Source organism: Erpetoichthys calabaricus, chromosome 11, assembly GCF_900747795.2.
Source record: "Erpetoichthys calabaricus chromosome 11, fErpCal1.3, whole genome shotgun sequence".
NCBI classification, from domain to species: domain Eukaryota; kingdom Metazoa; phylum Chordata; class Cladistia; order Polypteriformes; family Polypteridae; genus Erpetoichthys; species Erpetoichthys calabaricus.
The window spans coordinates 125,950,250-125,966,485 of record NC_041404.2 but is presented as its reverse complement, the minus strand read 5'-3'; the positions used below and the strand labels follow the sequence as shown (position 1 = coordinate 125,966,485).

General features: G+C 41.3%; 1 protein-coding gene across 1 annotated transcript in view; it reads left to right on the top strand.

Moving 5' to 3' along the window:
- litaf (lipopolysaccharide-induced TNF factor) overlaps positions 1 to 15,663 on the top strand; it is a 36,907-nt gene extending 21,244 nt beyond the window's left edge. Inside the window, exons 2-4 of the mRNA XM_028813861.2 lie at positions 10,704 to 10,912; positions 15,096 to 15,246; positions 15,450 to 15,663. Of these exons, the coding sequence (XP_028669694.1) occupies positions 10,711 to 10,912; positions 15,096 to 15,246; positions 15,450 to 15,558 (462 nt within the window). The 5' untranslated portion in view covers positions 10,704 to 10,710 and the 3' untranslated portion in view covers positions 15,559 to 15,663. The remainder of the gene's footprint in view (positions 1 to 10,703; positions 10,913 to 15,095; positions 15,247 to 15,449) is intronic.
- Positions 15,664 to 16,236: the final 573 nt, after the last annotated feature.

Here is a 16,236-nt window from a genome sequence, read left to right as displayed (position 1 = left end):
TAAGGTTTTTCTCAGCCACAACTATAAACTACATAGCTTAAGTACCAATTAAACATTTAAAAAATATATCTTTTTGGTGGAATATTCATTTAAAAAGCTGCTACCTGTGTAGGTGGCGTTGATCACACAATGTTGGAATCAATGATGGGATGCCCGTCTACTGCAGGGCACACTCAAGTACCACAACTACATTGGCCTTCCATACTAGCATAAGACCACACCAGCAAAGGGAGAAGATCTGAACTCCGTGGGTACAGTGACTGAGCTGTAGATCAAACTTGTACCCCAGGATCAGTAACCACTGCGCCACTAACTCTTCAACAAGATACAATATAAATAGGCCGGAAAAGCAGACTTAAATTTCTGTATACTGACTGCCATTCAACCCTTCTTAACAGGAATACACACTTAAAATCACCCAGTACACTTTTAATTAAATCACTGTTCTTTTATTGAGGGAAGCTGTGGTCATGTTAAATAAGAAAATAAGAAACCATATATAGAAATGCAAAAACCTATTTGCATTACATTTGATGCAATTTTAGGAACAAAGGAGGAAACTTCCACTGCAACAAATACATGTGGACTGTAGTTAATGTACAGTACTTCCCTGTTCTTTATATACAGTATATAACACATACAGTAATCCCTCGCTACTTCGCGGTTCACTTTTCGCGGATTCACGACTTCGCGGATTTTATATGTAAGCATATCTAAATATATAACGCGGATTTTTCGCTGCTTTGCGGGTTTCTGCGGACAATGGGTCTTTTTACTTCTGGTATTTGCTTCCTCAGTTGGTTTGCCCAGTTGATTTCATACAAGAGATGCTATTGGCGGATGGCTGAGAAGCTACCCAATCAGAGCACGCAGTTAAGTTCCTGTGTGCTGCTGATTGGCTCAGCGACGGAGTGCTGCATTAACCAGGAAGTCTCATCTCACTCATTCAGCATTAACATGCTCTTGCTACTGCATTCAGGGGATTATCACCTTCATCGTCATCATTTTTACTGCGTAGCATATTCATCACCATCATCACGTCATATATAGCTACGTGTACTTCGCTATACAGTAAGTGTAAACTTATCTACCGATTTCATATTGCTTAGCAGTTGTCCCTGTTATTAATAGAGTAAAGGGTGGGTTGTAAACAATACAGGGAGGGTTTAAAAACGTTCAAATACACGTTAAATAATTAAATAAAGATGGTGTCCCTACTTCGCGGAAATTCAGTTATCGCGGTCAGCCTTGGAACCTATCTCCCGCGATAAGTGAGGGATTACTGTAAACGGACAACTGGATTTGTTTGCTTGAGGAAAGCACGCAGGCTTTATTTAATTGATGATCTTTATGACTATAATTGAAATAGCTACAGAAGAGTCATACAAAAGTTGCCCATTGTTCCCTCTCACATTAATTAGACTGATTTGCTTTGTGATCTTTATTTTCATATTGTGTTGTAACAAACTCCCACTTCTAGAAGAGTGTGGCAGTTGCCAACAGATTTGCTTAGGGAAGAAACTGCTACACTTCTAAAATAAGGGATGGATAGAATCAGGCCAACATCTAAGACCTACAGTATTCCCACCCTGACACCCGCATGAATAACAACAAAAAAAAATACCAAATAGATTAAATATATTCAGCAAATAAGTACTGTATATGTATATTTATTGTTTACTATACTCCAGCGAAGAAAGATAATGACAAAAAGTAAAAAACAAACACCATAAAAACCCCCCACGATGTTATTTACAGTCCTGGAAAAGTCTTCACAGTAGTTGATAAAGGTGGATCTTGAAGTGCAATCCTGGGTTAACGGATGGAAAGATGTGGCGGAATACTCCCTTTTTTTAAACTGCTTCCCGGAACGTGAATAGAGAATACAATCCTACCACTGGAGTTCAGGAGGTAAAGAGGCACGCCTCTTCACAAAGAGCACTGGAGGACTGGATTGGGGAACAAAGAACCCACCGCCTCCCCTAAATCTGGTGGCTGTGCACAATCGAAGAGCTGAGTTGCAAAATCAGCTAAGTACATGAGACAACGTTTTGTGAAAAGGAGAAAAATAATTTTTAAGTATTTGAAATGATATTTTTAAAATTCTTTTTGCAGAATGTTAGTTGTTACATTACTGAAGGTCAATTGCTGGACATCTCAGAAATCTAAATATTTTACATTTTTGTAAAAAATAGGAAAAAAACGTACTTAGCAGGTTTTGACGCTAAATCAATGCTATTCCATAAACCTATAAGTAGAAACTTTCATCAAAATATTTTTATTATATAACAAATGAAATACAGAGCTTTTAGTCTCTAAACTATTTAACTAAAAAGTAATGCTAAAAGTCATGAATTCTTGTTAAGCATTGTTTAAGTAGTAAATTAGAAAAGTGATAAGCAAACTCTAGAATGTCAATATTCTACATTGTCTTCATCATATATTTCAGTATCACTGTTTGCCACTGGTGTAGTGTTCTTGTTGGCTGTTCCAATGATTGGGAGGTAGAACTCTTTAACTTTTTCTGATTGTGGATTGTCCATATTGACTCCCATTTTGCTAAGTAACATTTCGACATCCTTTGCTTTTGCTGGATTAACACAGCAATTCAGTGGAAGTGGGTCAACTGACAAGTTGTTTATTTTGCTGCCACGTTTCACAATAGTGTGACTGCAAAAGTCGCCCGAATACGTGGTCTTTATGTTTATGTTGCTTCTTGTTATTTCCGCCACTCGAACTTTCGTCAAGCGAAATGGGAGCTTTTTTTTGCAGACTTTTGCAGTTGCAGACTTGTAGTTAAGCACCTGCCAGTCTCTTCCTAAAACTCTGAGTGTGGCATATTCTGATACCACATTGTGGTATTCATCAGGAAGAAGAATAGTTTCGTATTGACGAAGCCTTTGTTCAATACGCCCAAAAACTCTGTCCGGAGGCAGGTACAAATGTCCTCGTACAGGATAGTACTGCTGAATGATAATGTTTGGGCGACTACAAACAAAATGCTGCAGTGCTGCTAGCAAGTTGATATTTTTGTTCTGTGCAGCACAGTTATCTGAAAATAATCTTAACAGCTGCACATCCTCTGGGACTTCTTTTGATAAAAAGTCCAAGATGGTACTGGTGCATTCATTTGAGCTTTTCCCTGCCTGGTTTTCACACCAGGTGTAAATAAAAACGTGTTCCTTGTCTTGTGCAAGCCACCTTCCATCCATAGAATGAATAACAAAAGCCATATTATATGTCCATACTTGTCGGGCATAGAACGCTTCTGAAATTGATGTTTTTGGCAATGGCAGATTTTGCTGAATATCAAAAGCAACAGTCATTGTTTTCACCTCCGGCATGTCGTTGTGATTGAGTAAAGTGTAGAAACGCTTGGCCTACATCTTATGGATCCGATGAAGCGTAATGAGCTTGGTTGTTTTTGCAGGATCTGATGCTATTCTTATTTCCTCTTTCTTACTTTCGCAAAAGGAACATATGTCGCTCCGTGGGTTGCTGAATGAAAGATTATATTTTGTGTTAAAAATCTTTAAATACAGATTATATTTTACTTTAATCCCAGGATTTTCTGTACTAAACATTTTCCACATTCGTCTAATAGAAAGTTCAGGTGCCAGATATTTTCAGTAAGTTTGATTCTGTCTGCTGTAGTGGCTGCTGCGGCAACGGAAACTCTCAATGTGTTTCATAACTTCTTGCTTTGCTGCCATCACAGAAGCATTTGGTCGTGCTCCGCCACGGCGATCGGTTTTTTGTAGACCTGTTTTTATCCATTGGTTAGTCAAAGTGGCTATTCTTGAACGTCCAATTCCTAAAACAGAAGAAAATGTCACCAGGCAAACGCGGACCTGCTCCCCTGTTGATTTTCGAATCTGCAATCAGTCCAACAAAAACGTTAAAATTAGGTAAATGAATGATAATAAACATTTAAACCAATAACACCGATGCAAATAATATGAATCATCGTCCAAACATTTTAGGGTTTGGCTAACATTCAACTGTGGAGAGGTGCGGAGAATCAGAACCCTTACCCAAACTCCAATAAATTGTGACTACAATGACTCAGCCTAGATGATCAGCTCAGGTGATCAGCTCCCCAGCGAAGTTGCGCAAATCAAATAATGCATAACTACCACTAGCCAATCCTAATCCTAATCTCTAACCCTAAACCTGATATCTAGAGGTTCGGACAACGGCTAGCTAGTGGTAGTTATATAAAATCACCTCAGCTTAGCCGACTCATTATACCCATAAAATGTAGCTCTCGCTTCTCCAAGCATCCGCATTATTAAGAATATGTTTTGAAAATATCTTACATAGTATTCAACAGTGGTTGCTCGCTTTGCTGGTTTTTCTTTCGTGGAGCCTTCGGTTTTTTAACTCTTTTAGGGCTAATTTTTTTTTTGTTTCTTTTCTCCCAGGGCTGAATATTTTTCCAAAAACTAACATTTTTTAAAAAAGAACACAAAGCAATTGTTTAACATATCAAATCAACAAAAAATATTTACTTTTGACAAATGTTACTGTCTTGCATGTTGTATGAGCCTGAATTCTCTATGATTTCACATACATATCACATACATTTTACACAGCAAAGTCTGATCTCGCTCAAAGCAGCCAATTTCAGTCATTGCCACATTGCACTCCTTACAATATGTGTTGCTTTGGTGCCTATTTTTCAATTGTCTGTTGCTGCACTTTCTAACATATATTGTTAGTGTGTACTGTAGAGAGACAAGTCACCCATTTGCCATCGTGCCATGCCACTGCCACCAAGTTTTCTGCCTGCATGAAAACCGTATTGTCACCTCTTTTCATCTTCTGAAACTTTATGAACTTTATGTATGGCATTATAGCCTGGCTCACCCCGTGGGATTTGCTTCTGTTTATTACAGAAGTGAATAAAACTTTGCAGCAGCACGTACCTAAGCCACCAGGGGACAAAACACGTTTGGACCAATGCTCCCTGAAGTTATATCACCAGTTCTGTCCCATCTCTATTTGTAATGCCACAGCGCGCTTCATCTCGTCTTTCGTTGTGGGTTTCCACTTTGAAAAACGAGAATGCGATGCAAACGCAGCCCGCAATTCAAAAAAAATCTCTGCCTACCTGTTTATCTCGTCTGACAGTAGCTGAAAAGCAGTATCAGGAGAGAGCAGCCTGAAGTACAGCAGCTGGTGATCTGTCGTGTCCAAAAGCAAGCCATGCCGTCTTGTAAACTCCAGTAGCCAGATCGGCTCTCAACGGATCAATGTATGTGTATTTATCCCATGCGAACCTTGCCGTAGATGCATCGGCTGTGTGAAGGCACTCAACTGGCAGCAGATCCGCTCGCGCGGCATCGGCTGGTGTCTGATCAGCTGATGCCTGCTTCTAACTCTCTTGCTCGATCTCCTGATCACTGCCAATAAAGTCCGATTCTGAAAAATCAAGAGTCCGACTCCGCGGTAATGCGCAAAACAACGTCTGCCAAGTGTTTTCTTTTCTGCACTTGCTTCGCTGCCTTTTCACATGTCGGTGCCATCTTGCCTTTGTTTACATTTCGCAACTCACGCACACGCAATGTTTATTTGCCGAGTCAACGAGTCTAGCATTCCTCCAAGCACAGAGGGAATGCCTGTGACGTGACAGTGAGATTTGTCGCCATTAACAGCTGATTGTCGCCCTTTATCCCTGGATGTCGACTTTTGTCGACATTCGCCTTCAACCCCTCCTGTCGATAAAAGTCGACATCCGCCCTAAAAGAGTTAATGCACATCTGGACCAGAATAAAAGCATCTTGGCTCCGTTTCTCTTGGTTTTTATAAAAGTCATTGTGAAACTTTTCAATATCGGCCGGAGTGAGCTGGCCAACGTCGCATCTCGTTCCACGATGCCTAGCAACACCTGCATGATTGCAAGAAATCTTTGGCGTCTTTTCAGTGCCGCTGTATCGTTTCTTCTTTTCTACATTTCTTTTCCAATTCTCAGGATTTCTGCTTCGTTTCCTGGGATTTTTTGATTTAGAAATAGGCTCATCAAACTCCACATTTACGTCTGCCATTTTTTGCCTTGCGGCGAATGCGCTGAGATGATTGGCTGGTGTACTTAGCAGCTTTTGGAACTAAGCTGGTTATGTATTTAACAGGTTTTGAAACTCACATCAAAATGTATAGCACTATATTATGGTAATTAAAAGGTTTTGAAGCCCACTTCAATTCCAAGTACATAGCCGACCCTTTGATGAGTCACAACCATGCTTCAACTGCAATTCGCCAAAAAATGTACTTAGCAGGTTTTGGAATTACGCTGTGAACATTCAGTTGATAAAGGGGTTTAGGAAAATGAATCAATCAAAAAAGTTCCGGCACATCCTTCTCTTCTGGTTATATACTGTATGTACAATGCTCTAAACTACAAAAGCCACAAGCCCCTCCACATCTGTGCAAACCTGTTTAAAGGTGCAGATCCCATATTTACATACATGAATCTGTGCAATCATGCTGTTATTAACATTTAACAATCACCAAACTGGACATACCTATTAACAAATAAAATCCCCTATGTGGCACCGCTTGAAAGTAGAGTGGTGTTTTCACCACTAGTTATCCATGTTGCATTTTGTATTTTCCTGGCAATATCTTATTTAAAAGTAATGCTGGAAATTAAACAAAATAAAGTTACAGTACAGTAATCCCTCGCTATATCGCGCTTTGACTTTCGCGGCTTCACTCTATCGCGGATTGTATATTTAAGTATATTTAAATATATATCGCGGATTTTTTGCTGGTTCACGGATTTCTGCGGACAATGGGTCTTTTAATTTCTGGTACATGCTTCCTCAGTTGGTTTGCCCAGTTGATTTCATACAAGGGACGTTATTGGCAGATGGCTGAGAAGCTACCCAACCAGAGCACATATTACGTATTAAATAAAACTCCTCAAATATATTGTGAGCACGGGGGCTGTTCGCACCCCTAGAGGATACGGCCGCTCCTCAAAAAATGCTGAAAGATTACCTTCACATTGCTGCCATCCTTCCTGGGCTTACATGTGGCTGCTTTGTCAAGCGATATGCTTCCTGCAAGGTGCTTCGCATACTTAAAAGATCAAATAGCACATATTGATTTTTGATTGTTTGCTTTTCTCTCTCTCTCTCTCTTGCTCTGACATTCTCTGCTCCTGACGGAGGGGGTGTGAGCAGGGGGGCTGTTCGCACCCCTAGACGATACGGACGCTCGTCTAAAAATGCTGAAAGATTATCTTCACGTTGCTCCCTTCCATGCCGCTGCTTTGTCAAGCAACATTCTTCCAGCACGGTGCTTCGCATACTTAAAAGCTCGAACGGCACGTATTGATTTTTGATTGTTTGTTTTTCTCTGTCTCTCTCACTCTCTCTGACATTCTCTGCTCCTGATGGAGGGGGCGTGAGCAGAGGGGCTGTTCGCACCCTTAGACAATAAGGATGCTCCTCGAAAAAATGCTGAAAGACTACCTTCACATTGCTGCCATCCTTGCAGCTGCTTTGTCCGGCGGTACTTCGCATACTTAAAAGCAAAACAGCCCTATTGATTTTTGATTGTTTGTTTTTCTCTCTCTCTCTCTGTCTCTCTCTGACAGTCTCTGCTCCTGATGTACACTCCTTTGAAGAGGAAGATATGTTTGCATTCTTTTAATTGTGAGACGGAACTGTCATCTGTCTTGTTATGGAGCACAGTTTAAACTTTTGAAAAAGAGACAAATGTTTGTTTGCAGTGTTTGAATAAAGTTCCTGTCTCTCTACAACCTCCTGTGTTTCTGTGCAAATCTGTGACCCAAGCATGACAACATAAAAAAAACCATATAAACATATGGTTTCTACTTCGCAGATTTTCACCTTTCGCGGTGGGTTCTGGAATGCAACCCCCGCGATCGAGGAGGGATTACTGTATATGATTTAAAGTACATAATGCCTAATCTGTTTTTTAACTGAAATCAAGAACCCATTCCTGTTTGGCACTCAAATACTCCCACATTTCATAATGAAGCTTTACATATTGATGATACCCCTTTCCCACATCGGTCTCTTTTAAGTATTAACACTCTGGGGGATATTTTTGACAGTTTGAAGCTACGGACATTCCAAGAACTGAGGTCCAGGTTCTCCATCCCCTCTTCTTCTTTAGGTATGTCACTTTCCTCTCCTCTTTCTTCTCATCCACTTTTTATCTATACAGTTGGCACTTTATTTGCTGCACTGCGCAAAGCCTTTTACAAGCCGTTACGCTTGTATTCTTTGAGGCAACATGATCTCCCATCCTTCATTTTCTTGTTGTGGAACACCATCTGTAAGAATATCAGTCCATCCTGTAGGAACCCCAATCATCAACATGCTCAGTTTAATTTTGTCCTTCACTTATATGTTGCCCGATGAAAAACATTTGCTGTGGGTTTATCCACTGATTCCCCTCATAACTTCTGCAACTTAAATACAGCCCCAATTCCAATGAAGTTGGGACGTTGTGTAAAACGTAAATAAAAACAGAATACAATAGTTTGCAAATCCTTTTCAATCTATATTCAATTGAATACACTACAAAGACAAGATATTCAAACTGATAAACTTTATTGTTGTTTTGCAAATCTTTACTCATTTTGAATTTGATGCCTGCAACACATTTCAAAAAAGCTGGGACGGGCATGTTTACCACTGTGTTATATCACCTTTCCTTTTAACAACACTCAATAAGCATTTGGGAACTGAGAACACTAATTGTTGAAGCTGTGTAGGTGGAATTCTTTCCCATTCTTGCTTGATATACAACTTCAGTTGCTCAACAGTCCGGGGTCTCAGTTGTCGTATTTTGCGCTTCATAATGCTCCACACATTTTCAATGGGAGACAGGTCTGGACTGCAGGCAGGCCAGTCTAGTACCCGCACTCTTGTACTACAAACCCACGCTGTTGTAACACATGCAAAATGTGGCTTCGCATTGTCCTGCTGAAATAAGCAGGGACGTCCCTGAAAAAGACGTCGCTTGGATGGCAGCATATGTTGCTCCAAAACCTGTATGTACCTTTCAGCATTAATGGTGCCTTCACAGATGTGCAAGTTACCCATGCCATGGGCACTAACACACCCCCATACCATCACAGATGCTGGCTTTTGAACTTTGCGCTGATAACAATCCGGATGGTCCTTTTCCTCTTTGGCCCGGAGGACACGACGTCCATGATTTCCAAAAACAATTTGAAACGTGGACTCGTCAGACCACAGCACACTTTTCCACTTTGCGTCAGTCCATCTCAGATAAGCTCGGGCCCAGAGAAGCCGGCGGCGTTTCTGGGTGTTGTTGATATATGGCTTTCGCTTTGCATGGTAGAGTTTTCACTTGCACTTGTAGATGTAGCAACGAACTGTGTTAACTGACAATGGTTTTCTGAAGTATTCCTGAGTCCACGTGGTAATATCCTTTACAGAGTGATGTCGGTTTTTAATGCAGTGCTGCCTGAGGGATCGAAGGTCACAGGCATCCAGTGTTGGTATTCGGCCCTGCCGCTTACGTGCAGAGATTGCTCCAGATTCTCTGAATCTTTTGATGATAATATGGACAGTAGATGATGAAATCCCTAGATTCCTTGCAATTGTACATTGAGAAACGTTATTCTTAAACTGCTGGACTATTTGCCCACGCAGTTGTTCACAAAGTGGTGAACCTCGCCCCATCTTTGCTTGTGAACGACTGAGCCTTTTGGGGATGCTCCTTTTATACCCAATCATGACAAACACCTGTTTCCAATTAACCTGTTCACCTGTGGAAAACAGGCGTTTTTTGAACATTCCTCAGCATTCCCAGTCTTTTGCTGCCCCGTCCCAGCTTTTTTAGAACGTGTTGCAGGCATCAAATTCAAAATGAGTGAAGATTTGCAAAATAACAATAAAGTCTGAACATTCGATATCTTGTCTTTGTAGTGTATTCAATTGAATATAGGTTGAAAAGGATTTGCAAATCATTGTATTCTGTTTTTATTTATGTTTTACACAACGTCCCAACTTCATTGGAATTGGGGTTGTATTACTGGAACCTTCCTCCAGAAGTTTTGGAACAACCCTCTGTTTAGTGCTTTCTCCAAATTCCTGTGTCACCACATATTTTTATCTTCTGGATTTTTCCATGCTTTCTCTCAGCCCACTTGAGCAGCAGTTGTTCTCTCTGGGTACCATCACTGCCAAACTTGCACTGGCCTCTCGAGGCAAATCCTCCTGTTGAGTTTCTTGAATCTAACACTTCTTCAGCTTACAGCATTGAGGATTAATGGAGGGTCTGGCTCCAACATCAGGTAATTGTTGTGGGTGATTGGCTATCTGGTGGTTAGTGGTGATGAGAACTTACCCTCCTTGTTGCCCTTCTTTTTCAATTAGGGTGTGGACTGGTTAGTCGCTTTCTCAAATTACGTTTATTCATGTTCCTAATAGGGTCGGGTTTGGGTGGAGGCTGATCTCCAGTGGGGAGAGTTTATTTTATCATGTAATCTTGTAATTTCATACATAGTGTTTATTTGTGTATTTAACTTATTTTCTTCATTTATTCTCTCTTAGAAAATTGTTGACAAATAAACCAAGAGTCTACATTTTCTTCAAAACGAAGTGCCTTTGTGTGTCATAATTATATCTTTATAAAATCCATGGCATAATAGGAGTATAACAGTATTTTATTTATTTATTTGTTCATTGTAACAGGTGAAGAATGGCTAGTGCTCCTCCATTAGAATACTCCCCTAATGTAATGGGGCCTCAACCCCCATCATATCAAGAAACAATGGGCCTTCCCTATCCCCCATCTCCTGCCTACCCACAGCAACCTCCACCTGACGGGAACTTTGGAAAGGGACCAGTGCCTATGTATCCAGCACAGGTTCCTGCTGCTCCATCTGTTACAAACCAGACGGGTAAACTGACAGTGTTGTCTTAGTCTTTCTCAATCAATATACAGCCTATCTTAAGATGAAAATATTTTTCCAGAAAGATAATTCAAGGTCACATGTGCATGCAATTTCAAGATAAAGCCTGATTGTGACACAACACTTCCTGTAACTGAATCATCCAAATTACTGTATCTTGTGAAAGTGTGTTATTCTTTGACCAAAAACTCCTCTTTTAAATTCTTGTGATAATTTCTGAGCTGTTAAGTATTGCTGTACTTAGTTCATATATTAAAAGGTGAAGGCATTGCAGGCTAATGGCTGGATATTTTCATGAAAGAGTCATATGTGTGCTTGTAGGATATTAAGTCTATAATGATGTGTATGATTTTCCTTATCTATCTTGAACTTACTGAATCCTTCCCATGCTTCTTTACAGGTCTTTGTGATGTAGGTGGGAAACTGGTGTAAAAACCCATACAGATACATTGTGACGGTACAAACTGCACATACAGTGGATTTAGAAAGTACTGTATTCTGACCCCTTCACTTTCTATAAACTGCATTGTATTGTAGATTTAATTGTAAATGGATACATTTGCCATATTTACTCATCAGTCTGCATTCAATAACACATAATACCAAGTGAAAACATGTTTTCAGAAAGGTTTCCAAATTTATTAAAAACCAAATAACTGAAATCCGTCATTCATGTAATTATTCAGACCCTTAAATCAGTTCTTTGTAGAAGGCCCTTTGGCAGCAGCATTGGGATTTCTTGGGTAAGTCTCTGTAAGCTTTGCATGCCTGGATTTGGGCAGTTTATCATATTCTTCCAGACATTTGTAAACTGTCATCTTCCAGTCTCACAACAGATGTTCTTTGGGGTTTACATCTGGGCTGTAGCTGGTCCACTCAAGGACAGTCAGAGACTTGTCCTGAGCCACTCCAGTGTTGTCTTGGCTGTTTGCACTGTGTCATTGCCGTAATTAAGGATGAACCGTCACCCCAGTCTGAGATGGTGTGCAGTCTGCATCAGGTTTTCTTCAAGGACTTTTCTGTATTTGGCTGCATTCATTTCTCCCTTAATTCTTCCAGTCTCCCTGTCCCTGCTACTGAGAAGCACCCATCCATCCATCCATTTTCCAACCCGCTGAATCCTAACACAGGGTCACGGGGGTCTGCTGGAGCCAATCCCAGCCAACACAGGGCACAAGGCAGGAAACAATCCTGGGCAGGGTGCCAACCCACCGCAGGACACACACAAACACACCCACACACCAAGCACACACTAGGGCCAATTTAGAATCGCCAATCCACCTAACCTGCATGTCTTTGGAATGTGGGAGGAAACCGGAGCGCCCGGAGGAAACCCACGCAGACACGGGGAGAACATGCAAACTCCACGCAGGGAGGACCTGGGAATCGAACCCAGGTCCCCAGATCTCCCAACTGCGAGGCAGCAGCGCTACACACTGCGCCACCGTGCCGCCCTCTGAGAAGCACCTCCACAGTAAAATGGTGCCACCACCATGCTTTACTGTAGGGATGATAGTAGGCAGGTTATTAGTAGTGCCTGGTCTTCTCCAGACACAATGCTTGGAGTTCTGCCCAAACACTTCAGTTTTTCTGAATCTTCTTCCTCATGCTCCCAGATTCCTTTAAATACCATTTGGCAAACTCTAAGCAGGAGTTAGCCACTCTACCATAAACACTTTATTGAATGAATGCTGCTGATGTGGTGGCCCTTTGACGTTTTGTTGGGCGTGACCATTGGTTTCTTGATTATTTCACTGACCAAGGCCTGGTTACTCAGTTTGGCCAGAGAGCCAATTCTAGGAAGAGTCTTCGTGGATCCAAACATCTTCCATTTCACAGTAATTGAGACTACTTTGCTCCTGGGAACACTCAGGATTTAGAAATGCCCTGATCTATGCCTTACCACAATTTGATCAAAGAGGTCTGCAGAGAGTTCATTGGACTTCCTGGCATGGTTTGTGTTCTGACATACAGTGTGAAATGTGGGACCTCATATACAGTGCATCCGGAAAGTATTTACAGCACATCACTTTTTCCACATTTTGTTATGTTACAGCCTTATTCCAAAATGGATTAAATTCATTTTTTTCCTCAGAATTCCACACACAACACCCCATAATGACAACGTGAAAAAAGTTTACTTGAGATTTTTGCAAATTTATTAAAAATAAAAAAACTGAGAAATCACATGTACATAAGTATTCACAGCCTTTGCCATGAAGCTCAAAATTGAGCTCTGGTGCATCCTGTTTCCCCTGATCATCCTTGAAATGTTTCTGCAGCTTAATTGGAGTCCACCTGTGGTAAATTCAGTTGATTGGACATGATTTGGAAAGGTACACACCTGTCTATATAAGGTCCCACAGTTGACAGTTCATGTAAGAGCACAAACCAAGCATGAAGTCAAAGGAATTGTCTGTAGACCTCCGAGACAGGATTGTCTCGAGGCACAAATCTGGGGAAGGTTACAAAAACATTTCTACTGCTTTGAAGCTCCCAATGAGCACAGTGGCCTCCATCATCCGTAAGTGGAAGAAGTTCAAAACCACCAGGACTCTTCCAAGAGCTGGCCGGCCATCTAAACTGAGCAATTGGGGGAGAAGGGCCTTAGTCAGGGAGATGACCAAGAACCCGATGGTCACTCTGTCAGAGGTCCAGAGGTCCTCTGTGGAGAGAGGAGAACCTTCCAGAAGGACAACCAACTCTGCAGCAATCCACCAATCAGGCCTGTATGGTAGAGTGGCCAGACGGAAGCCACTCCTTAGTAAAAGGCACATGGCAGCCCGCCTGGAGTTTGCCAAAAGGCACCTGAAGGACTCTCAGACCATGAGAAAGAAAATTCTCTGGTCTGATGAGACAAAGATTGACCTCTTTGGTGTGAATGCCAGGTGTCACGTTTGGAGGAAACCAGGCACCGCTCATCACCAGGCCAATACCATCCCTACAGTGAAGCATGGTGTGGGGATGTTTTTCAGGGGCAGGGACTGGGAGACTAATCAGGTTAAAGGGAAAGATGACTGCAGCAATGTACAGAGACATCCTGGATGAAAACCTGCTCCAGAGCGCTCTTGACCTCAGACTGGGGCGACGGTTCATCTTTCAGCAGGACAACGACCCTAAGCACACAGCCAAGATATCAAAGGAGTGGCTTCAGGACAACTCTGTGAATGTCCTTGAGTGGCCCAGCCAGAGTCCAGACTTGAATCCGATTGAACATCTCCGGAGAGATCTTAAAATGGCTGTGCACCGACGCTTCCCATCCAACCTGATGGAGCTTGAGTGGTGCTGCAAAGAGGAATGGGCGAAACTGGCCAAGGATAGGTGTGCCAAGCTTGTGGCATCATATTCAAAAAGACTTGAGGCTGTAATTGCTGCCAAAGGTGCATCGACAAAGTATTGAGCAAAGGCTGTGAATATTTATGTACATGTGATTTCTCAGTTTTTTTATTTTTAATAAATTTGCAAAAACCTCAAGTAAACTTTTTTCACGTTGTCATTATGAGGTGTTGTGTGCAGAATTCTGAGGAAAAAAATGAATGTAATCCATTTTGGAATAAGGCTGTAACATAACAAAATGTGGAAAAAGTGATGCGCTGTGAATACTTTCCGGATGCACTGTACATAGAGTAGGTGTGTGCCTTTCTAAACAATGTCCAGTCAATTCAGTTTACCACAGGTGGACGCCAGTCAAGTTTTAGATGAATCTCAAGGATGTTTAAAACAAACAGGCACCTGAGGACAATTTGGAGTACCACTGCAAAGAATATGAATACTTAAATAAATGAGAGATTTCAGTTTTTGATTTTTCTTTTTTAATTTGCAAACCTCTCTGAAAATATGTTTTCACTTTGTCATTATGGGTTCTTGAATGTTAGTTGATGGGAAAAAATGGCAAATTTATCCATTTAAAATTAAGTCTACAGCACAATTAAGTGTGCAGAAAGTGAAGGGGTCTGAATAATTTCTGAATTCACTGTAGGTACTTCCTATACCACAATTTGTATACGATACTTGGGAGCTGTCAAACAGCAGCATTTGTTACTATGCTGCCCTTCCTAAAATTATTATGAGAAGCTACTGATGATAATCAGAGGTTGTTTGTACATTTCATGCATTTGCTACAAGAAGAAGATGGAAAGTGTTCACTGACTGTGTTTTTCTTTGTGTACAGTACAAACCGTCTATGTGCAGCATCACATGAACTTCCTTGATCGCCCAGTTCAGACGCTATGTCCTGTCTGCCAACAGATGATTACTACACAGTTGGAGTACAGTTCTGGAGTTCTAACATGGCTTTCATGTGGAGGTCTCTTCATCTTTGGGTATGTCTAAAGAAAAAAAAAATTAAATAACAATATTGGATAAGTACTATAGCAGTGTATGTGAAGTGTAAAACAAAAACTTAGAATATGTCTCAAGACGTTAGATGAAATTATGTAAGTTTAGAGTATTTATTAGGTGGCACTGTAGGTTCAGTTTAAATAGTCATTTTAATTATAAAGACTTTTTTTTCTTCTTGATCTAGGTGCCCCTGTGGCTGCTGTCTGATTCCATTCTGTGTCGACAGTCTCAAAGATGTGACTCACTGGTGTCCAAACTGTAAAAGCATCCTTGGGGTCCACAAACGTTTGTAACTCCTTCATAGAAGGCAATCTGAATTGTGATTTGCTAACATGCCTGAGCCAACATGGATATAGTTTTAACAAAAATCAAAAAAACAAGCTTTTTCAGTTTCCTTATTTATGTGAAGAACTGAGCCTGGATTGAGGCAGAGCACACCATTTTTAGAAAGAAAAGTATATTTGCCACTCTAATAAGTAAAAGAATAATAAGATTTTCAGATTAATCTCTTTATATTTATGCACTTGCCTGTATCTTATACAAAAATCTATAAAAGTTCTATTTGGAATGAATAATGGGCGGCATGGTGGCGCAGTGGGTAGCGCTGCTGCCTCGCAGTTGGGAGACCTGGGGACCTGGGTTCGCTTCCCAGGTCCTCCCTGCGTGGAGTTTGCATGTTCTCCCCGTGTCTGCGTGGGTTTCCTCCGGGCGCTCCGGTTTCCTCCCACAGTCCAAAGACATGCAGGTTAGGTGGATTGGCGATTCTAAATTGTGCTTGGTGTGTGGGTGTGTTTGTTTGTGTCCTGCGGTGGGTTGGCACCCTGCCCAGGATTGGTTCCTGCCTTGTGCCCTGTGTTGGCTGGGATTGGCTCCAGCAGACCCCCGTGACCCTGTGTTCGGATTCAGCGGGTTGGAAAATGGATGGATGGATGAATAATTTTCAAACATGTTTTTCCAATTCACATTTGCGA